Raw genomic sequence first — 21461 nt, 5'->3', positions numbered from 1 at the left:
ACTTTGATGGTACTGGTATAATAGAGATTCTGCTGCTTGAAAAGTGTATGATGTCTTTATGTTACTCTGGTCTTAAGAGCTGATACAGTGACCGGAACTGTAGTGCCAATCAAAGAGCACCACGGTAAAGCGAATTATCAGAGTAAATGTGCTATATATATTTTTTTTGTGATTATTTAATTCTAAATTAACGTATTAATTTGACAGTCTTTGAAATTTGTTAGTGTGTATATGTGCTAGTTCTAAGCCATTCTAATTAAAGCTGCCGGAGGTGTTAAATATGAATACGTTAAACATAAATAATGTATATAGCCTCTGCTGCAATTTGAGCATAAAAGAAGCATCTAAATAGACACTTCAGTCCTGATAACAAAAACCTCTTAGCTAATAATGAAAGAAATACAGCATTTTTAAAAAGAATGGTTGTTGTAAGAAGGTGTTTCCAAAAATAACAGACATATATATACAAAAATATAAAAAATGAATTTATTTCACACATGATCATATTGCTGTCAGTATTGAGAACATGATTAAAACTTGGGTGACTGAAAAAATAGATTTTAAAAACAGCTTAAAAGGCTTAAAAACACGAGCAGCACCTTCTTTCGTTAATTCAGCCATTATCTGAACATCTGATTGATGTTCAGCAGTATCAGCTGCTCAAACACACCATTGATTACATGTAGTACAAATAAAATATAGGGCAGGCTAACTTAAATCACTGCCAGATTCATTTTTTGAATCTAATTGGAGACTTTTATCATGCTAAAAATAGTTTTGTTTTAAAAACGGTATTTCTCAATTTTAAAATTCTCTAAAAAATTAAATGTTTAAAATGCTTTCCACTGCTTTGAAGTGCAGAAATCATTGAATACTTGCATTTGTATAAAACAAATAATTCACAGAGGAAAAATATATATATGTGTGTATACTGTATATAAACAGTATGATGACACTATGATGAGAACTATTAAGAAACATGATGTTGAATATGATCTAGTGGCAGATAACAGTAGAGAGGAATACTGTAGAGTCACTGTAGAGTTCAGTCTCAGGCCTCAGGGCCGGGTTACTGCTCGTCCAGTGCTGGCTGAGTGAATGCGCTCAGTGGCGGCTGACTGAGCTGAGGACCGGACTGTGGGGGTTTGGGCTGAGCTGTCCACGTGGCTGCGGCTCGAGACGGACCCGGAGTGCCTGCACTTTGAAGAGGAACACTGACAGCTGAAGTACTTCCTCTTGATGTCCCAGTACTGATCTCCATAGTCAAACCTGAGGATGGAACACAAATCTGGCATTAGAAATGGTACATGGAGCTACAATGAGAGGGCAACTCTATGCCTCTACCGCCAGCATTACAAGCCCTGTTGGGAGCATTGGCTAAAACATAAGAGACCACTTAATGATGCTTTTGCATTACTTTACCAAATTGGAAAAAAACTCTGGAATACAATCAAGAGGAAGATGGCCAATCACAAGCCATCAAACCAAACTGAACTGCTTAAATTTGTGCCAAAAGCAGTGTATAAGACTGGTGGAGGAGAACATAATGCCAAGATGCATGAAAACTGTGATAAAAAAAAAAAAACATTCCACTAAATATCGATTTCTGAACTTTCTAAAAGCTTTATTAATATTAACTAGTTTTCTGTGCATTATTTGAGGTTTTTTGTTATTTCAGCCATTTCTCATTTTCAGCTACCGGTAAATAAATGCTCTAAATGAATTTTTATTTTTATTTGGAATTTGAGAGAAATGTTGTCCGTAGTTTATAGAATAAACCAACAATGATCATTTTACTAAAGCATACATATAAATTGCAAAATTTGAAAAACTGATTTAGAAACTGTGGTCTCTTAATTTTTTCCAGAGCTGTATATCAGAACGTTGGGGAATGCTGGGGGGAGTGGAGGTAGGCTATTCTACAAAATTCATACTTATATTTTTATATAATTTCATTAAAAACCAAATCCATTTAACACTGGATTTCTCCTTTAAAAAAAATGGTGGTAATTGTTCTGTGTTTTCTCAGTAGTCACAGTTAGAGTTTACCATATTTACTTAACTTTGACAAAGGCTATGTTTCCATGTGTCTGGAAATAAAATAATAATAATGATAATGATAATAATGATAGCACTCCAGTAAGAAAAAAAATATTGATTGCTTAAGATGATTTATAGGGGGTAAGGAGGTATTCAAGTTTTAGCCAGAAACATGCATGTGATTTTAAATATCACAGTTGCATTTATTTAATAAAGTGATTTTTTTAATATTTAAAAGTAAAACTCACTTCATGCCAATTTACTGGTGTTTTTATTCACATTCTGTAGAGGTTTCAGTCTGTGACAGTCTTTTCTTATTCTTATTCTTAACAATAGAGAATCAGAATGTAATAGGTATACTAAATAGATGACAGAGAGGTAAACTTACCCAAGTTCATCTCCAGCCTTTATGGCTTTGCTGGAGAACAGAGCGATACGTGGGAAGCGCAGGTCCTGGTGTCTGGTGAAAACTCGTACAGGAAACAGATTGGGCTCACACAGGTGGTTTATAAACCTGCCAACGTTGCCATAAAAGTGGGCATCGATGCAGTATACCTCACCCACCTAAAACACACACACACACACACACATATATAAATATTTATAAAATAACATATATAAACAATATATACAAAATTGGTCACATGCTTTCCTAAAAGATTAATACTCCACTTAAACAGTTTTTAAATGTTTTAACCTTATTGTCCAGGTTGAACATGTACAAGTCGTTCCCCCTCACATTCGCTTCTCCATCTGAGATTATTTCACCAGCAAACCTGCACACACACAAACACAAAATGCATTTGACAATCAGCATAAAATACAGCTCTGGAAAAATAATTAAGAGACCACCAGTTTTTGAATCAGTTTCTCTGATTTTGCTATTTATAGGTTTATGTTTGAGTAAAATGAACATTGTTGTTTAATTCTATAAACTACGGACATTTCTCCCAAATTCCAAATAAAAATATCGTCATTTAGAGCTTTTATTTGCAGAAAATAAGAAATGGCTGAAATAACAAAAAGAAATGCAGAGCTTTCAGAGCTCAAATAATGCAAAGAAAACATGTTTATATTCATAAAGAGTTCAGAAATCAATATTTGGTGGAATAACCCTGGTTTTTAATCACAGTTTTCATGCTTCTTGGCATGTTCTCCTCCACCAGTCTTACACAGTGTTTTTGAATAACTTTATGCCTGCAATCCTGGTGCAAACATTCAAGCAGTTCAGTTTGGTTTGATGACTTGTGATCATCCATCTTCCTCTTGATTTTATCCCAGAGGTTTTCAATTTGGTAAAATTAAAGAAACTCATAATTTTTAAGTGATGTCTTATTTTTCCAAAACTGACATAATTGAAAATAATTTATTAATAAAGAAGTGAGAAGAAGGCCATACTCGCATATGAAGGTTCCTTCAGAAATATCCTGCAGAGCTTTCACACCCCAGCCCATTTTGGCCGTTCTGAAGACCTGCAAGCGGACCCTAAAGAGACAAAGCACAAAAAGGTCAATATAATTTTAAATGAAATAACTGTTAGCTATTAGATATAACAGCTCACACAGAATACTCACATGCCTCTACAGCATCTTAATATACAGAATATATCCAGCTGAGTGAGGACAAAAAAAAAGATCTGCTTCTGAAAGTTCTCAGAAACAGAAAATGTTAGCATTACCTCAGACGGTTCTGTACCACTCGGTTCCGGCACGTTCTCCAGCACGAGCAGGCATGGTTACACTCAAACAGAAAGGGTGGATCTTCTCTACAGAACTCCTGCAACAGACGGCCCTCCTGAAAATAGAAGACAAAAAGGAATAGTCAGGACAAGCACTGATATATTCTACTCTATTCTATTGATCATATTAGTGATGCATTAATTATTAAATTATTTATCTTCTGCCAAAGACAGATGATAACACTGTGGCAAAACATACAAATAAATGGGAGTATTCATAAGGCTGTGTGGACTACTCTTACCCGGTCATACCAGCAGCGCATGCTGAGCTGGCCACAGATACAGTTGCTGGAGGAGCAGTCATCTTTACATGTGCAGTGCTTCATCACAAAGACAAAAACAGAGAAAATAAATAAATCTATACTGGTATAATTCTCCAATATAAGCTTCGGTCTGATGAACTCACCTGTAGGTGTGTGATATTCTCATCGATGTTCACCTGGGTGGTGAAACAGTTCTCAGGGACGTACTTGAAGTCGTTTGGGAAGGGCTCCTGGTCCACTCCATTCACACAGGATACAGGAACCTCCTCATAGCCACGTGACAAATCTCTGTGCAGTACAATATAACACAGTCAGTGAAAGAGCACAAAAGCACATCATCTATAATACAGCAGCGTAATTTACTTTGTTACTTTACACTTAAACTTGTGCAATAAAGTGATTACCCATTTCCGTGGTAGGTTGGGTTTTGGTTAAGCAAATCACCAACTCAATGGTATGATCTAAAGGGGTTCTCAACTGGTCTCAGCGCAGGACCCACATTTTCTCATGGTCATTAAGTCGCGACCCACTTTTATAGATTACAAATCAATTTATTTTTGACAAATAGAACACAGAAAAAAAACACTGTGGCGGAACATGACAACTACATGTTAAGAGACCACCTAAAAATGATGAGTTTCTTTGATTTTACCAAATTGAAAACCTCTGGGATATAATCAAGAGGAAGATGGATGATCACAAGACATCAAACCAAACTGAACTGCTTGACTTGTTGCACCAGGAGTAAAGGCATAAATTTATCCAAAAGCAGTGTGCAAGACTGGTGGAGGAGAACATGCCAAGATGCATGAAAACTGTGATTAAAAATCAGGGTTATTCAACTAAATATTTTTATGAATATGAACTTGTTTTCGTCTCATTATTTGAGGTCTGAAAGCTCTGCATCTTTGTTGTTATTTCAGCAATTTCTCATTTTCTGTAAATAAATGCAGTAAATGAAAAAACATTTTGGGAGAAATATTGTTCGTAGTTTATAGAATAAAATAATGAAAATTTTACTCTAACTATAAATAGCAAAATCAGCAAATATAAAAGACGAGTACGCAATCAGATGAGCATAAATTATTTTCGTTTTTTTTTTAAATATTTTTTAAATGTATTTATTTTTTACAAGCTGTCTGGGACCCACGTACAACGTGTCCATGACGCACTTTTGGTGTTCTGAATCGCTGATCTAAAGGGCACTGTGCTCAATAAAAGGCAAAGGTCATACCAGTTTGAAAAAATAAGTGATATGTTAAAATATCCTGATTAGGCTTAATCAATATATCGTTTTAGCATCATTACTGCTATGTGCCTTTTTTGCTGCAGAAAATGTTGGACACACAAACTTGCTGACCATTAGAATTGTAAGACATCATGTAACAACTGTCTTATAAAGATGCATTAAATGTGAAAAAGTTACGCAGCATCTGAAATATAAGACTAACAGAGACAGAAATGTTTCAGTAACCTGCAGAGGAGCTTCTCTCCTTGGCTGTCTCTGCCTTTGCGAGCATCCGTGAGCTTCTTGCTGGTGTTTAGGATGGTCCACACCTTGGAGTTGGCACTGCAGCAGTCCAGAGGGGTCTCTCCGTCTTTGTTCTTCAGGTTGACGTCTGCTCCTCGGGACAGAAAGAGCCTGCACACCAAACCTCAGATTACAACACTTACATTTAACCGTGCTTTAGCTGTTTTAGGAAGATACACCATCTTCCCAACATACAAGATTTCTAGTGGACAGTACATTTAGCTGATTTAATTTTTAGAACACTCTGCAGCAGAACACATGCCTAATGCAATAAATCTCCTCAGCTTTAGAGATGTGGAGCATCTGGAATGATAGAACTCCAAACAATACAGTATTTTTCGCAGTATAAGGCGCACTTAAAAATCCTTAAATTTTCCCAAAAATCGTGAGTATGCCTTAATTATCCAGTGCACCTTATGTATAAATTTTACCAGTCAGGTTGTAAGAAGCAGTAAAGCCACTCCGAACCTGGGCTGGAGTTGCATTAGCATCTGTCACTAGCTAACCGCCTGTACCCTGCAGCATTAGTATTAGCCGTTAACTGTATCGTTAACGGCCTTGTTCACAGGGGTGTATTTCGGACTGTAGTTTGCACGTTTATCAAAACAAGCTACATGGGACGCACTGCTAGCTGATACTGCTCTGGCTTACCGGAACACTCAGGGTTTCTCAGTGTAGTGCTGTCAGGCGGCATTAGACGCTAACCGCTAATGCTGGAGAAATTCAGGAATCTAAGCTTACTGTTAATAAACGGAAGCTCTTTACTCACTTAAATAAACAGTTTTCAGGAGAGAAATCTGTGTAGATTTACATCCAGCACTCGTTTGACTTTTAAAAAAAGTATTTTCTTATTACACTTGTGTTTACTTAGCTTAGTTGTACTTAAATTAGTTAGCTACTCACATAACACAGTCCAGCTGGTTCTGTCGGACCGCTATATGCAGAGGAGAGTCTCCATGAATGTTCACGGCGTGCAGGTCTGACCTGTTCTCCAGCAGCAGCTGAGCAATATCATCACAGCCTGCGAACGCAGCCCAGTGCAGACAGATATTCTCCTCCTGAGTAAGAGAGTCACAATTACAAATTACACCTTTACTGTAATAGATCTGGGTCTCTAAAAGATCACAATATTTTAGGGTATATATGCGATAGCAAGATTTTTGACATTATGACAAATCATTAAGACATTATTTTAAAATTAATTTCAAGAATAAAAGCCCAGACATTGTTTTGAATATTTATTCAAATAACAAAATCAGTTCAATTAATTGGGCAGCTTATTATTGTTTTTTTTTTCTTATTGTAAAAACACACAATATCACAATATGGAGAGATTTTTAAATATTGGCAGTATTATTGCATACAATACTATATTCTATATTCTCTTATGGGTTCAATCTTAAATGAAAAAAAGGTTGGTAAAGTAAGGAAATTGCAAATAAGAAAATGCCATTTCTCACATTTACATACTTTTTTTTTTACATGTATATATTTTTTTCTGGTCAAATTTCAGGCCTGCAGGATATCATTTTTTAACACATGCATAATTAAATAAATAAACATTTAAATCCAGGGTGTTCCACTTGTTTGAATCAGTTGGTCAGCCTTAAAATAACTGATAAAATGTTTTTCTGCTTGGCATTAATAAAAACCTACAGTCACAACAGCCCAATGTGGACAAAACCAAGATGACCTTGGTTTAAAACAAGTACATCTACAAGAGCAAACCTCTCTCACACACCACAATGTGGAGTTTCACTCACAAACGGCACAAGAAAAATCCAAGCCCTACAAACATTCACTCCACCCACCTTGTCCCTCATATGGATGTCTGCTCCTTTAGCTATCAGCAGCTTGACCTGTTCTTTGTGCATGTTTTCGGTGGCCCAAGTGATAGGAGTCCATCCCCCGTCATCCTTAAAGCAAATCAGGAAACAAAATCGTTCTTAATCTGTTCAGTCTAAACTGTCACACACTGCAACCTTATTATTGCAATCAATAATAAAGATCAGAGTATGTTTTAAAGCCCAAGCACTTTTTCTTTAACGTAGATAAGATCCAAACCGGACTCAGACGGAAGCTTAGAGGTAGACAGTAGCACTGCTGTTACCTTACAGTTGACATCTATAAAGGAAGTGGACAGAAGATGCTGCAGTATGCCAGTGTGACCTCCTCGAGCCACCATGTGAAGACATGTAGATCCTCTTATATCCTACACAAAAAAAAAAATCAGACAGAACAGAACCAATGAGTAAAATGGACTTGTTTAACCAGAGATATTATCATATGTTTCACATTATAAGGTGCACTATCAATTAATGTCTATTTTCTGGTCTATTTTCATACATAAGGCGCACTGGATTATAAGGTGCATTTTATGCGACATTGGTAAGGAACAGGGGTGTCGCCATGTTTTCCTGTAAACCTGTTAGTTAGTTAGTTAAGTAAACAAAACTGTAATTCTTAAAAAAAAAAAAGTCAAACAAGTGCTGGATGTTAATCTACACAGATTTCTCTCCTGAAAACCCAGATTTTCTAACTGCTAATGCTTAGCACAGATAAAGCTTATGATGCTCCAGCAGTATATAAGCTGATAATACTCACCTCTGAACAACCAAAGAGCAAAAGCAGCTAATGATGCTCCAGCAGTGCTTAGTTAGCAGGGGTTAGCAGCAGGCTACAGGCTGATAATACTCACCTCTGAACGCCCATTTAGCGTGGTTAGCAGGTAATGCTTGTACTGCTGGAAAACTAAACTGAAACTCATGTCTATGTGGTGTGTTGTGGTAAAACTGGCCCAAACTCGTCTCATTTCATGTTTTTTTTATTATTATTAATTTTGAGGTGGTCTCTAATATGAATGAATGCCCTGTGAGACGTTTTTTTGGGTTTCAAGTTGTTTTAGTTCGGTAAAGTAGTGGACAGGAAAGAACGACAGGATGTCGTTAATATATTTATGACAGGCAATGACATGGGGTTTTCCTGATTGCTTGTTTTCTGTCCGTTTTCTTTTATTGGCTAATGCAGGCAATGAAGATCAGGTAGAAGAACAGTTTTTACACGCAGCATGCATATGCAATTTGGAGTGACCTACTGTATTTTAAAAAGAGCAAGTACTAAACGCTTTCTAGCCAAAGGACACTTCTAATGCATCTGCATGGAAAATATGCACACCTTGTGTGATGTGGAGGCCCCAGCTTTCAGCAGATACTCCACTGTTACCATGTGGTTGTTTTCACAGGCGTCCATCAGAGGAGTCCGCTGCCGATCATCACACATGTCCAGATTTGCTCCCGCCTCAGAAAGAGAAAATAAAGATATTTAAGAAATGTGCCGATACATGTGGCTTCATATACACACATACTGACATGCCAGCATGCCAGGAACTAGTACTGTGTCCCGTGACTTTTGCCATGTGCAAGTGCATGCATTAAATGCTGATGTGATTTCTGACGGTTGCGATCATCCTCTTTACCACCGACTGTGCCGTTTCACTATGGGTGAAACCAATAGGGGTGTCCAAAGTTAAACAATTACAATACTCCTATCCCATGATTTTTGGCATGATTTTTGGATTATTAGCTATGTAAATGTTAGATTCAAATACATTCTAACAATGTGAGAATGAGCAAACTGTGTAAAACAAAACTCTGGTTCTACCCTGATGTATTCCTACAGATCTTCTATTTTAGAAATAGTAATGCCACGTTGCACTGCTGTATTTATTATCCTTATGAGGCCTTTATTATTAGTATTACCTGCACCAGAATGTGGCAGATTTCCTTGTGGCCCTCAGCTGCAGCCTCATGGAGAGGCGTCCGCCTCCTCTCGCTCTCCATCTGCAAGTTCGGATCCACCCCCTCCACTGATCCAAACAAAAAACGTGAGAGAATGAAGTATTTGACAAGCAAAGAGCATTCAAATTCTACTCAGATCATTTACAAATGACTCCATACCCAGCATGTGCATGACCTGCTGCAGCTCGCCTCTCCTAGCTGAAAAGAATAGCTGCTTCGGGGGAAGCTTTGACTTCTTATACCTTTTAGAACAAGACAGGAATTGAACGAGTGAAGCATTTAACTGGTATACTACAAATTTCAGTAGAAAATATACTCTGATATGATGCAAGTTACAGAGGCAAGCTTACTCTCCATCCTCCAGTGTTTCTAGAACCGTCTCTAGTGATTCTACTGCAGGATCTACAGGTCTGGCAGGTGAAGGGACCACACTTGGTTTTCTGTAACATTTGAAGCAAAAATGATGATATGTAGGGCTGCACGATATATAATTTAAGCATTGTCATCACAATAAGCGCATGCACAATTGTCACATCACAGGATTCTTGACACAAGAAACACATACACAGCGCTGTCTCTGTGTCTGTGTGAGTGACAGGCTGCTGCTGCCTGAGATACGGGAGGGAGAGCGTGAGGGGGGGCAATAGTAAACACAAGGTAACCGCATGGCCTCCATCCACATGCTTGGGCACGTGCTTGTAAACGCATGTGTGGAAAGCTGTGCACCTCAGTCCAGCACAGTTTTGCAGCGCAGATATTTCCAGTTACAGCTGAAGTCATGCTTTTAATCCTAGAAAAAAAATCCTCAGGTTTTGAGTGCTCAGTGCTGACTCAGCTCTTGATCGGTACAAATGTGAGACAGCTGAAGCCAGGTTGCAGCACAGCCGAAACTGTCAGCTAAAGAGCTCTGTTTACACCAGCTAGGTTTAGGTTTAGGTTTAAATTGGATCTCCGTTGGATTTTGTGTTTTACAAGACCTTAAATATACAATAGGGTAGCACGGTTTGACATGGTAGCACAACTCAACCGAACATGATATATGATATAGAGCGGACTCTGGGGCTTTGAGCTGGTGAAACTGTCCAAGCAACAAAGCAACAAGTCTGAGTGTTAGTGTTAGTTAAGAGTTAACTTTACCTGGCACTCAGTGCTATATCTTTACAACTAAGGCTGTATATCTCTAAAAACATTTTGTCCTTTGAGTTTTAGAGCTGTAAATTTGACACTGATGCGTTCTCTGCTGCAGTGCTGATAGCAAATCAGAGGTGATATGTTTGCATGTTTGAATATTCATGAGCAGGAGCCGAAATCTAGTCATTCTTCAGAGACCACTAATCCAGTGAACTATCGCAGGATTATACAGAAACACCAGAGCATTTTTTTTTCACAAAAAACGGCTCATATGGCATTTATTCATACTAGAGACCACAACTAGACATTTTCAAATTAATGGGAAAAAAAATTGAATTGGAAATGATGGATTTAGACCTTAAATAATACTACACATGGTGCTTTTTGATTGTTTTAACAATTAAAAATCTAAATCATAATTAAGAATCTCTCATATATTTAAAGAATATCGCAATTTTTCTTTCTTTTTTTTTTTTTTTGTTTAAATATTGCCCAGCCCTAATGTTTAGTATATTTATAAGAACTTACTCGGCTGAAGCAGAGTCTCTTCTGTCTCTTGGTAAAGCAGCTGTGGTGATAGCGGGCATGGTAATTACAGAGTCAGTTTTGGGGATGGTAACTTCTTTAGCCTGGCAGGCTTCCTCTCCGCAGTGAGGGCAGAAAAGCTGCCCGCGGATCACAGAGGCACAGCTCCGATGGAACCGGTGAGAGATGTGACCATCAGGCTGGCACTCCATGAAAGTTCCCTGAAAAAGGATCAAAAGCACAAAACATACATTGTTAATTTTTGTTCTTTGAAGTCCAGTGATTTATGCTCAGGCCTTTGGCTTGCTAAAGGACACATATATATAAAACATATTGCATCACAATACACAAAAGGGAAATAGATCAACACTCCACAGCCAAGACTGTGATTATGTATTCTGTAGAACGAGTGCTGACTCAAGCCTTCTTGTATATTTGAGTCCCAGGAGCCAGTTTTATTAAACATCAACAAAGATTACTGAGAGTAAATAGTATAAACATATCCAAGTCAATACCACTGAATATTAATATGGATCATTTATTTATGGGGGATGAAACATTCTCCAGGTTTATAGGTCTCAGAGCGGCAGTACTCACAGCCCTGCAGAAGAAGCCGCAGCCTGGGCAGCTCTGGTGTTTGACCATGCCGGCTCGGTGGTCCTCGCACAGCACCAGCAGGGGGATCCGCAGAGACGGACGCATCATCTCCTGCTTGTGGATGGGCCTCCGACACAAACTCAGCTTTGGGTGAAGAAAAGAGGACAGAGATAGTACGAAGAATATAAAAATCAAACCTTTAATAACTATTAATTATCACTACATAATGACAATGCGTTTCCCTTCAAAGAGACCTCTCAGAGCTTAATACATTTAAAAGTAGCACACAGTTAAGTAACAAATCATAGAAATGTAGTAAATGTAGTTAGTGTGAAAGTTATACCTTCCCATCTACACTCTCCACAGCCATGCACTTCCCCTCTGCCAGGGTTACAACATCCTGGTTCCTGGGTGTCTCCATACGGCAGCAGCAGAGTGGCGGCTCCAGCATTTCATCCGCTTCCATGTTCTCCTTATCCTCAGGCAAGCCTGCAAAACAGGATATACAAAAACAGATTGGTTCACTCTACAGCCTGAATGGCTTTGAGTATGATGATTTACCCCATCCAATAAACATAATAAAAGAAAAATATATATATATTTTTTGGGACAAATAACAAAGCTTTGTGATGTTCTGATACGGTTGTAATAAAAGTTAGTCTGGAGCTCAGCATCCCGAGTATTAGATAAGGCACAATTATTCAAGAGAACACAATGCTGACTATGCACGTCATGCTTCCCTCTGCTGACAACTTTTATGGAGATGCAGATTTCATTTTCCAGCAGGACTTGGCACACTGCCCACTCTGCCAAAAGTACCAATTGGTCTTATATAATATCTAATTTTCTGAGATATTGATTTTTGGGTTTTCATTGGTTGTAAGCCATAATCATCAACAATAAAGTAAACAAATGCTTAAAATAGATCACTCTGTGTGTAATACATCTATATAATGTGTTTTACATGATTACATGAACTGAAATACTAAAATAAAGTAACTTTTCAATAATATTCAAATTTTTACATACATAAAAAAATATCCAAGTATTTTCCTCTCCCAGAACTGTGTGCGCTAACCAATAAAAAACTCCTTAAAGTAAGTCAGTAGAATGAAGAGCTGAACCCTTTCCTAGATATTATGAAGTCATATTTCAAGCTTCAACAACGAAACAAATGGAAATGAAACTCCAACCGTTAATAGGCCCGTCACCATAATTGCAAATGAACATGACCTCAATCATTTTTGTTTCTCATAATTTCGTCTATTGTGTTTATTTGTATGTTTGTTCACATATATAAACAGTGAACAGTTTTTTAGCCAATCATGCTTCAATAACTGTGACTCCATACACACAGTAGGTAAAGAAATAAGTACAATTCCCAAACTAAGGATAATAAATGATTAATTAAAATTTTGTTGTCTTCAAAAAGTGTATAAATCGCAATAATTTCTGGGACAATATATCGTCCACAAAAAAATCTTATTGTGACAGGCCTAACCATTAACCAAACCACACACGTTTGGTCTCCCAGTAGAAAGGTTTAGATGTCTGATGAGACTACCTGTGCGAATAGCTGTGAGCACACTCTCCTGGGCCAGAGAGTACAGCGGCAGCTCTGTGTATTCCTCACAGTCGTTTTGAGAAGCTTTTACATCATCATTCTTATTCTGGGGTTCAGCTGCTGCTCCTCCTTCAGCTGCACTCCCGCTCTGCTTCTCTTGGTTATCCAGTTTGGTTCTAGGTTTGAATGCCTCCTCCAGTTGCAGCTGGACTCCTTTGGCTACATGTAACACTTCCTTCTGTGGAAGGAAAAAAGGACCATGTATGAAAGCCAACAAATATGACAAGATGAAGCTTTCTGTCAAATTATTTGGGAGAAAAAAATTATTAGTGGACTGGAGCCTTTAATGGAGAGCTGAAATCACAGCTGCCTCATTCTAATCCTAAAATCGCCTCTCCACAAAAAAATGACTATTCATTAAAAAAAAAATCACATCTTATTCACAGCCACACAACTAAGTTAAAAATTAGAAAAAAATGTCAATCACCTAGAAAATGAATGGTGTGTTTTGCTATGTATATTTTGCAGTGGCAGCTGGTCATCTTTAATGCAAATTGTACGCAATATTGAGACCATAGAAAGCCACAGCAGATGATATGAGCCAGTGTTTTTGCTGACAAACAAACGCTATTTTTTTTTACCAAGAAATTTCCATGATTATTTCAATGACTTATCCATACCTTTAAGGCAAATTCTCATCACAATATAAATGTTAATAAAATTAACAAAATTAAATTACTGAACAAACTCTGAGCTGATGTATTTGGTAGCTCAAAATAGCTTTTCTCCATCGATACATCTAAAAAACAAACATTTGTAGATTGCAAATTGCCATGACTTTCCCAAAACTTTTTGGGTATTTTTATTTTTCCAAAACTTATCCAGGCCTGGAAATGGCCTTTTTAAAATTCAATGACTTTTTTCAGGTTTTTAATGACAATACGAACCCTGAACACTAAGTTAGCTCAGCTAATGTTACTATTCTAGTCCTGTACAGCTCACATTTTCAGGTAGAAAAAAAGACAGGTTGAGAAGAGATGCTAAATACTTTATTTCATTTAATTTATTTAAGAATAGCAGAAAAATGAACTTAAACCTGTTGTTTATTACCTCTCCCTTACAGCATTCTATATATCCAAATGAAAGTCATTACAAGAGGAACCATACTGGAATTATTATTTTTTTCCTGTAAGGAAAGATATATTCCGTACTATTAAAGCACGTTTACAATACAACAATAACACATGAACAAAAGTAAGATGGCTGACCTGGCTGCTAGAAGAGGGTAAGATGAGATTCTGTTTAGTCGACACTTTGGCTTTCTTTTTGGGAACAAAACTGTACAACCCCATCTTCCTCTTCCTTTTTTTCACCACTGCATGAAAAAGATAGGAAAAGGAAAACAGTGCACTGTTGAGTAATGCAGCAGTTGACAATGGAAGGCTGAAAAAGGAGGCTAATCTGTTAGCTTTACAGCTTTAGAGGAAGGAGTTAGTACTGACCTGTTTGTGGTTTCGCTGAGCCTTTTTGTTTCTGAGGTAGCTTTAACTGAGGAGGTGCTGCTGCTGGTGGTAATGTTAAGGACTTCTCCAGCTCTGGGTCTTTCTGTGAAGTGCTGTTTCCAGCATTTAGGGTCTTTGGATGTTAACATAAAACAAAATCAACCAATTAGTCAAACAATCAGTGTAATAAATAAAAGGGCTAAGACCATTACTTGGGGGTACACCAAGAGATTACATAACCTACTTTTGCTGGACTGACTGTCTATACTGTACAGGGAAAGCTTTCTACAAAAATTTGGAGCATTGGTGTAATAAATTTATAAGGAAACCATGTTCCGGGTTTTTACTACTGCCCCTAAGTCCTAACTTTCAGCACAGAGACAATCAGTTTGCTGGTTAGAGGAGAAGGGTTAAATTGGGGGCTAGCAGTGAAAGCCCTTCAAAGAAGATAATTGTAGTGGTTGGATGACCATGTCAGTGAACTGCGGAGCTTCAAAAGTGGCAACAGTGAACAGGGAAACCCACCCAAGTGCCACCTACTGGCTAACTGCGGAATTGATCTTATAAGAAAAACAGATGATGGACTTCAATGTGCCAACAAACGAAGAAATTAACAAATTATACTATACACAGACACTGCTATCCCACTATGATGCCAGTATCACCGTTGAGCTGAGAAAGGCCCACCTCTTTAACAGCTAATATGTGGACTATGGGGGTCTTGGGCAGTGTTTCTCAAGCCAAATTCAGAAGGTCCACTGCTGTGCTAATTTTAGTGCTTTTTCTTCTTATACACACCTACCTTAACTCAATAACTGGCTGCTAAAGAGTTGATTTGTTGGGTCAGGTATGTCCTGAGCAGAGAAATTACAAAAAAAAAGTGCAGGGTAGTCAGCCTCCAGGACCATGAATGGTTGGGTGGTTTTTGCCAGGGTAGGGTTTTATTGCCACTTTGCACATATTTGGTTATTCGTGGCACACAATTGGTTTTATATGTCCAGACAGAGCAAAGTTGTTCAAAGATTCTAGCACGATAAAGGAAATATATATTTTGCTACATATGTTTAATGTTAAAATGCAATAAGAACTAAGATCTTATCTTTCTTGGTGGGTTTTTTTATGTTATTTTCTTGGTAGTAAGATGCAGGACCACTGTCCTACAGAGCAACCTACAGGCTAAAAAAAAATCATTAATTAATTTATTCATTACACTGAAATTATTACCTTTAGTGCATCTGGAGGTGAAGCTGGTCTGACCATGGTCTTCCAGGCCAGGCGTGACTGCACAGGCGTAGAAACTTTCTTCGCTTCCTCAGAGCCCTTAAAATTAGCTGCACCCTCTCCAGTCTCCCCAGAGGCTTCTGCAGACAAAGCCTTTGCTGCATGACTAGTTGTGTTACTGGAGTCCAAACTCTGGGACATCGGAGCTTCATGCAGGACTTCTTGGGCAGACCCATTATCATTTGAAGTGGTGCTCTGAGAGGACGCAGCTTTTACAGAGGCTTGTCCAGAAACTGAATGAAGGGCCGGTTCCGAGTCTTTCTGGTCCTTTGCTGTTGGCTGTTTTCCACCCACCTTTGGTTTGGGCTTGGTTTTCTTCCCTCGCTTGGAAGAATCACCAGATTTATCCATACCTGGAACAAGCAAACAACTGTGACTGGAGATAAATATCAATGCAATACTAAAACTCTCAGATACCAATGAATGCAGCCACACGCTTTATAGTAACCATGGTCAATGACAATACTTAACCTATTCAAGAATTATAAAAAAAAAACCCTAAATACCATCTTATTTATGATAACTACAGCAATATAAATCATCATCATGTTATAAAATCATTCCAATTTTTTCAACTTTTTTTTTTCAACTTTCTAACAGGTTTTGCAAAGTTTCTATTTTGGAGATTAGGTTGTTGTTTTTTTTACTAACCTATAATAGCAATATTAACAGACTTGTTAACATGTTAAATAGCCAATCACATTAATATTTAACTTATAAAACATGTATTAAACTCACCAGCTCTCCTGGGTTTAGGTTTAGGCTTGAGTTTAGACTTGGTACTCATAGTTTAGACCTGCCAATCCCCAACTCCCCCTTCAGCACAGACCCACAGAACTGCACACAGAACAGCAAGGCTGGAACAAGCTGAGGGGAAAAGTAGCTTAAATTCAGGTAACGTTATTTATGTTATTTTAACAATTAATAGATCACACACAGAGCTGAGCTCAGCTTCTATATCCCAGTCTGGCTCATAGAAGAGTCCTGAAACTGCAGAAACACTGTTATAATAACAACAATTAACTAACTAAAACATAAACAGTTAACATACAGCAGCGGCAGCAGCAGGATTAGCTACAGGCTAACAGCACAGCGCTAGCTAAACCCAGCACCAATCAAAACATCACAGACAGAGAGAGATAGCGCGGATTTAAGCGATATAAAGGGCGTAGACTCTTATTTATAGGGTATATAAGCAGTGAAATCCACACCTGTTACCCGCAGAAAGGCCGCATGCTGTAAAACAACACAAAAACAAAGAAAGTTTGGAGGCTCAGCTTCCTCACTTCATTTCCCTCCAGCCAGCCTCTCCAAACATGCGCCCTGCGAGCAGCCGCGCAGCCGCGTAACTGCGCCCCCCGCCGGCCAGCGCTTAACACTGCCGCGCTGAGCTCAGCAGCACTGTGGTCCTGTGACCTGTGATGATCACACTATGATAGTGCATCTCAATTTTTATTTATTTAAATATAATTAAAAAGTTACTTTATTTCACTCATATATTATAAAGATGTATTTCACACAGAGTTATCTTTTTTATTTTAGTGTTTATTCATTTTATTGTTGATGATTATGGCTTACAGACAATAAAAACCTCCAAAAAAAGATTTAAGATTCAAGATTTAAGATTTTACTATCACTTCACAGAGTAAAACTGTACACGTGAGTGAAAACGTCGGTGCAGGTTCCCAGGTTCTCCTAGAGTACAGAGAAAAATATTTACTACATAGTATAATTATAAAATAAAATAAAATAGAGTATACAGATTACTTTACAGTATACACAGTACACACAATAACTTATGATAGACATATTGACATGTGGTATTGCACAGATATATTTTAAATATGACTGAATATATAAATATACAATGCTATATACATATGCAAATATCTAGAGTATGTGTGTGTTAGTGAGGAAATAGTCAGAGTATTTACAGAGTACTTATGAGTAAAGTGCAGGTATAGTCCAGTAGGTACAGTGTGATGTAAAGTCCCGGCACTAGAACATTTGCATTTTTACATTTGAATCATGTTACAAAGGATGGTGTAGTATTAATTTTTTTTTTTCCCACAGATTTATACTCTTGTAAGTTCCCAACCATTCCCAACCAGGGAAGCAAACCTTATTCTTTTACAGAGAAGACTGTATGTTTAATTTTTAAAACGTGAGCCAAGGTTTAAAAGTTCATTATATCACCCTGGATAGTGCTGTAAAGATGAAAACCGCAGTTTTTTAGTAAAATAACTCACAGACACAAAGTTGCAGTGAAACTATTTACATTTATTTACATTTAATAACAGGGTTGAAAGTTGGTGGGGAGAGGATTGGTGGGGAAAAAAAGGTGAGGAAAGAATGAAAACAACAGAAAAATATATAGAATATATAAAATAACGTAATTATAAAAAAATAGTAAATAAAATACAATATTTATATATGATAAATATGTTAATAATAATAATAATATATATTTAAATAAATAAATTTCAATTAGTATATATTGAAAATATACAATATATACAATATTGTATATATATATCTATATCTACATATATATATATATATTGTATATATGTATGTATGTATATATATATATAATGAATAATATATATATATATATATATATATATATATATATATATATATATATATATATATGCTCTTTTTCTTCTGCCACACTCCTCTTCCTCTTCCTCCTTACAGGAACTACTGCAGCCATCCTCTCTGCATGGAAAAAGTTACATAAACACAGGATAAGGTAAGGCAATGTATAAAAACCATTAAAAATGTAATACAACTAAAACAAATCCACACAAAAATCCACACAGTTCTTTAAGTTTCATGGTTCTATGAACCTTTACCTTTACTTAAGAACCCCCTTTTCTTACCATTTTTAAGGAGTGTACTGTTGTGTCTCCCTGGATGGATGGATGGCTCTTGGTGGAGTGTGGGGACGAGGTCTGTTGTCCATGCTTCCCGGCACTGTCCAAGAAAACAGGAAAAAAATCCTTTATTAGTCCCACAGTAAGGGAACCTTTTCAGTGTCATATCAGCAAAAAAAATGTGTGTTGCTTTAACTCTGACCTGTAGTTCGGGAGCTGGCTCCAACATCTCTCCATCACAGGATTGGTGGAAAAAGGGTGAGGAAAGAATGAAAAGAATAAAAATATATAGTATATATATAAAATAATGTAAATATAAAAAATAGAATAAATATAATACAATGTTAATATATTACAAATATGTTATTAATATTGCTATTAATAATAATAGCAATATTAATAATAATAACAATATATAAGTAAACTACTATTTATATATTATATACATATATACAATGAATTATATAAATATATATACTGAACTATATAAATATCTATATGTATGCATCTGTGTATGTTAATAAATGTGTGTAAATGTGTATGCATGTATATGTGTGTTTAAATGTGTGTATGTATGTGTATCTATTATGCCCATGCTTCTCTGCTGCTGTCTGCCACCCTCCTCGTCCTCCTCACAGGGAAGCAGCAGCAGAAGAACTGAAGCCATCCTCTCTGCATGGAAAAAGTTACATAAACACAGGACAACGTAAGACAATGTATAAAACCCATTATCAATTTAATACAACTAAAAAAAATCCACAATAAAATCCACATAGTTCTTTAAGTTTTATGGTTCTATAAACCTTTACCTTTACTTATGAACCCCCCTTTTCTTACCATTTTTAAAGAGTGTACTGTTGTGTCTCCCTGGATGGATGATGGCTCTTGGTGGAGTGTGGGGGCGAGGTCTGTTGTACGTGCTTCCTGGCACTGTCCAAGAAAACAGAAAAAAAAAATCCTTTATTTGTCCCACAGTAGGGGAACCTTTCAATTGTTATATCAGCAAAACAAGTGTGCTGCTAAACTCTGACCTGTAGTTCGGGAGCTGGCTCCAACACCTCTCCATCACAGACCTGCCCTCCATCGTCCTCCACATCAGAGTCCATGACATTCACAGGCTGGAAGAAACATAGGTGAAATGAAAAGAAATTATTGGGTTCTAAAGAACTATAGACGGATGGACAAGGGGGCTGCAATGCACTGCAGGGGTGGGCAAAGGCTCTGGAGATGGGTGTGGGGGGGTGGCCAGGTACAGTTCTATGCACTGTTTAAGAATATTATATTAAAGATTTTCAGGCAGGCGTTTCTACAGTCAAGCTGTATTCAAATCAGCTAAACCTAGTCAGAGCCACTAATATGGCAATAGCAACAACAATAAACAGACTGTGGCAAAATAATGTTTGTTTGTCATCTATTACAATTAAAATACAAAACACAACTCAGGGTTATATATTGTTTGTGTTGTATTGCTGTACTGTGAACAAATCGAGTCTTCTGAGGTAACGTTACTGGGTGTGGGTATGTAGGTAGGTATAAGTTTAATAGAGACTTACATTAAAAGGCGAAGTGCAACAAGAAGAATCTTCTGGAACATCGCACTCCGCCTGAAAAACACACAGATACAGATACATACAGTTAATGGTGCTCCAGATCTAGCTTGTTCGAGTGTAATTTTGAATATTTTTAATGGTGAATTTGGTCTAAAAATTTAGAGAAATTCTTCTAACCTCTAGGGTGTAAACCCCGAAAAGACGCCGCCAGCCCATACCAGACCGCGGGGGTCACAACTGGCTTTTTAACCTGAAAAAGAAATAAAAAGAATTAGTAACAATACAACACAGATAACAGGTAAATTATACTATAATTATAAGACAATACAGATAATTAAACAGTTAATATAGAACAATAAAGTGGTTTTAGTCGCTGAAAGATGGAGTCCTCCTCGGAAAAAAGCTGCTGCTGCGCTCGGGTTCAGAAAAACTGAATAAAAACAACAATCGAATCTTCGGGCTAAATGACGCCTCGCGCTGCACTTACGCTGGACTTACGTACGTATATATATACAAATATTATAATATAATATAATATTACAAATTAATATTATAAATACATTATAGAGTACAGTTGTTTGCGGTCTTCATTCAATAGGCAATATTATATATTTTAATATTATTATTTGCACTGCCATCTAGAGGCAGAACATATCACACCATCGTCTGACACTAGTCAGAACAGTTTTCAATAAACTGTTTGGTACCACTGAACGGATATGAGAGGAGGAAAAAATACATGGGATTTTACATTTTTGTAATTTGCACTTCCATCTACATGCGGCTGTATGTAACTGCAGCAAGGTGGAACGGGAATCAGAATAAGGCTAATAATGAGTCCCATAAAAAAAGTCCATCTCACATCTTCGTCTGATATTATTGTATGAGTGAAGAAAAAACATACATGGGCTTTTAAATGACTCCTGCTTGTAAAATGACTTGACTCAAGATTTTTGGGCAGGCGAAGGTCAGTGTTCTCAAATTAGATAATTAATTCGATTTCAAAAAATATTATGTTTTTTTTTTTGCCAGCTGTATTTTCTGTTCTGGCTTTTAGAATGCG

General features: G+C 37.1%; 1 protein-coding gene across 2 annotated transcripts; it reads right to left on the bottom strand.

Moving 5' to 3' along the window:
* Window positions 1-472: 472 nt before the first annotated feature.
* On the bottom strand, window positions 473-17304 carry ehmt1a (euchromatic histone-lysine N-methyltransferase 1a). 2 transcript variants are annotated; one of them, XM_007230483.4, is made up of 24 exons: window positions 17181-17304; window positions 16708-16836; window positions 15913-16322; window positions 14689-14821; window positions 14455-14561; window positions 13187-13424; window positions 11966-12111; window positions 11623-11766; window positions 11029-11246; window positions 9720-9809; window positions 9529-9611; window positions 9331-9437; window positions 8747-8869; window positions 7683-7784; window positions 7384-7488; window positions 6476-6630; window positions 5516-5683; window positions 4185-4329; window positions 4021-4098; window positions 3719-3834; window positions 3439-3525; window positions 2738-2816; window positions 2429-2604; window positions 473-1269 (listed from the first exon to the last, which is right to left on the bottom strand). In XM_007230483.4, exons 2-24 carry the CDS (start codon window positions 16754-16756, stop codon window positions 1059-1061), a joined length of 3270 nt encoding a protein of 1089 aa, XP_007230545.3. In that variant the 5' UTR covers window positions 16757-16836; window positions 17181-17304; the 3' UTR covers window positions 473-1058. The 2 variants fall into 2 exon arrangements, with proteins under 2 accessions (XP_007230545.3, XP_015462754.3); XM_015607268.3 differs by having other exon boundaries at window positions 16708-16806.
* Between the last annotated feature and the right edge of the window lie 4157 nt (window positions 17305-21461).

Source organism: Astyanax mexicanus, chromosome 22, assembly GCF_023375975.1.
Source record: "Astyanax mexicanus isolate ESR-SI-001 chromosome 22, AstMex3_surface, whole genome shotgun sequence".
NCBI classification, from domain to species: Eukaryota; Metazoa; Chordata; class Actinopteri; order Characiformes; family Acestrorhamphidae; genus Astyanax; species Astyanax mexicanus.
Note: the sequence above shows the minus strand (reverse complement) of the source record. Positions and strands in the feature narration are given on the sequence as shown.

Coding starts and splice junctions, on each gene's coding strand:
- ehmt1a (XM_007230483.4), bottom strand. CDS start 16,756: ATGAGTACCAAGTCTAAACTCAAGCCTAAACCTAAACCCAGGAGAGCT. Junction 6,631..7,383: donor ACATCCATATGAGGGACAAG/GTGGGTGGAGTG, acceptor TCTCTTACTCAG/GAGGAGAATATCTGTCTGCA. Junction 2,817..3,438: donor GAAGGAACCTTCATATGCGA/GTATGGCCTTCT, acceptor GTGTGTGTGCAG/GTTTGCTGGTGAAATAATCT.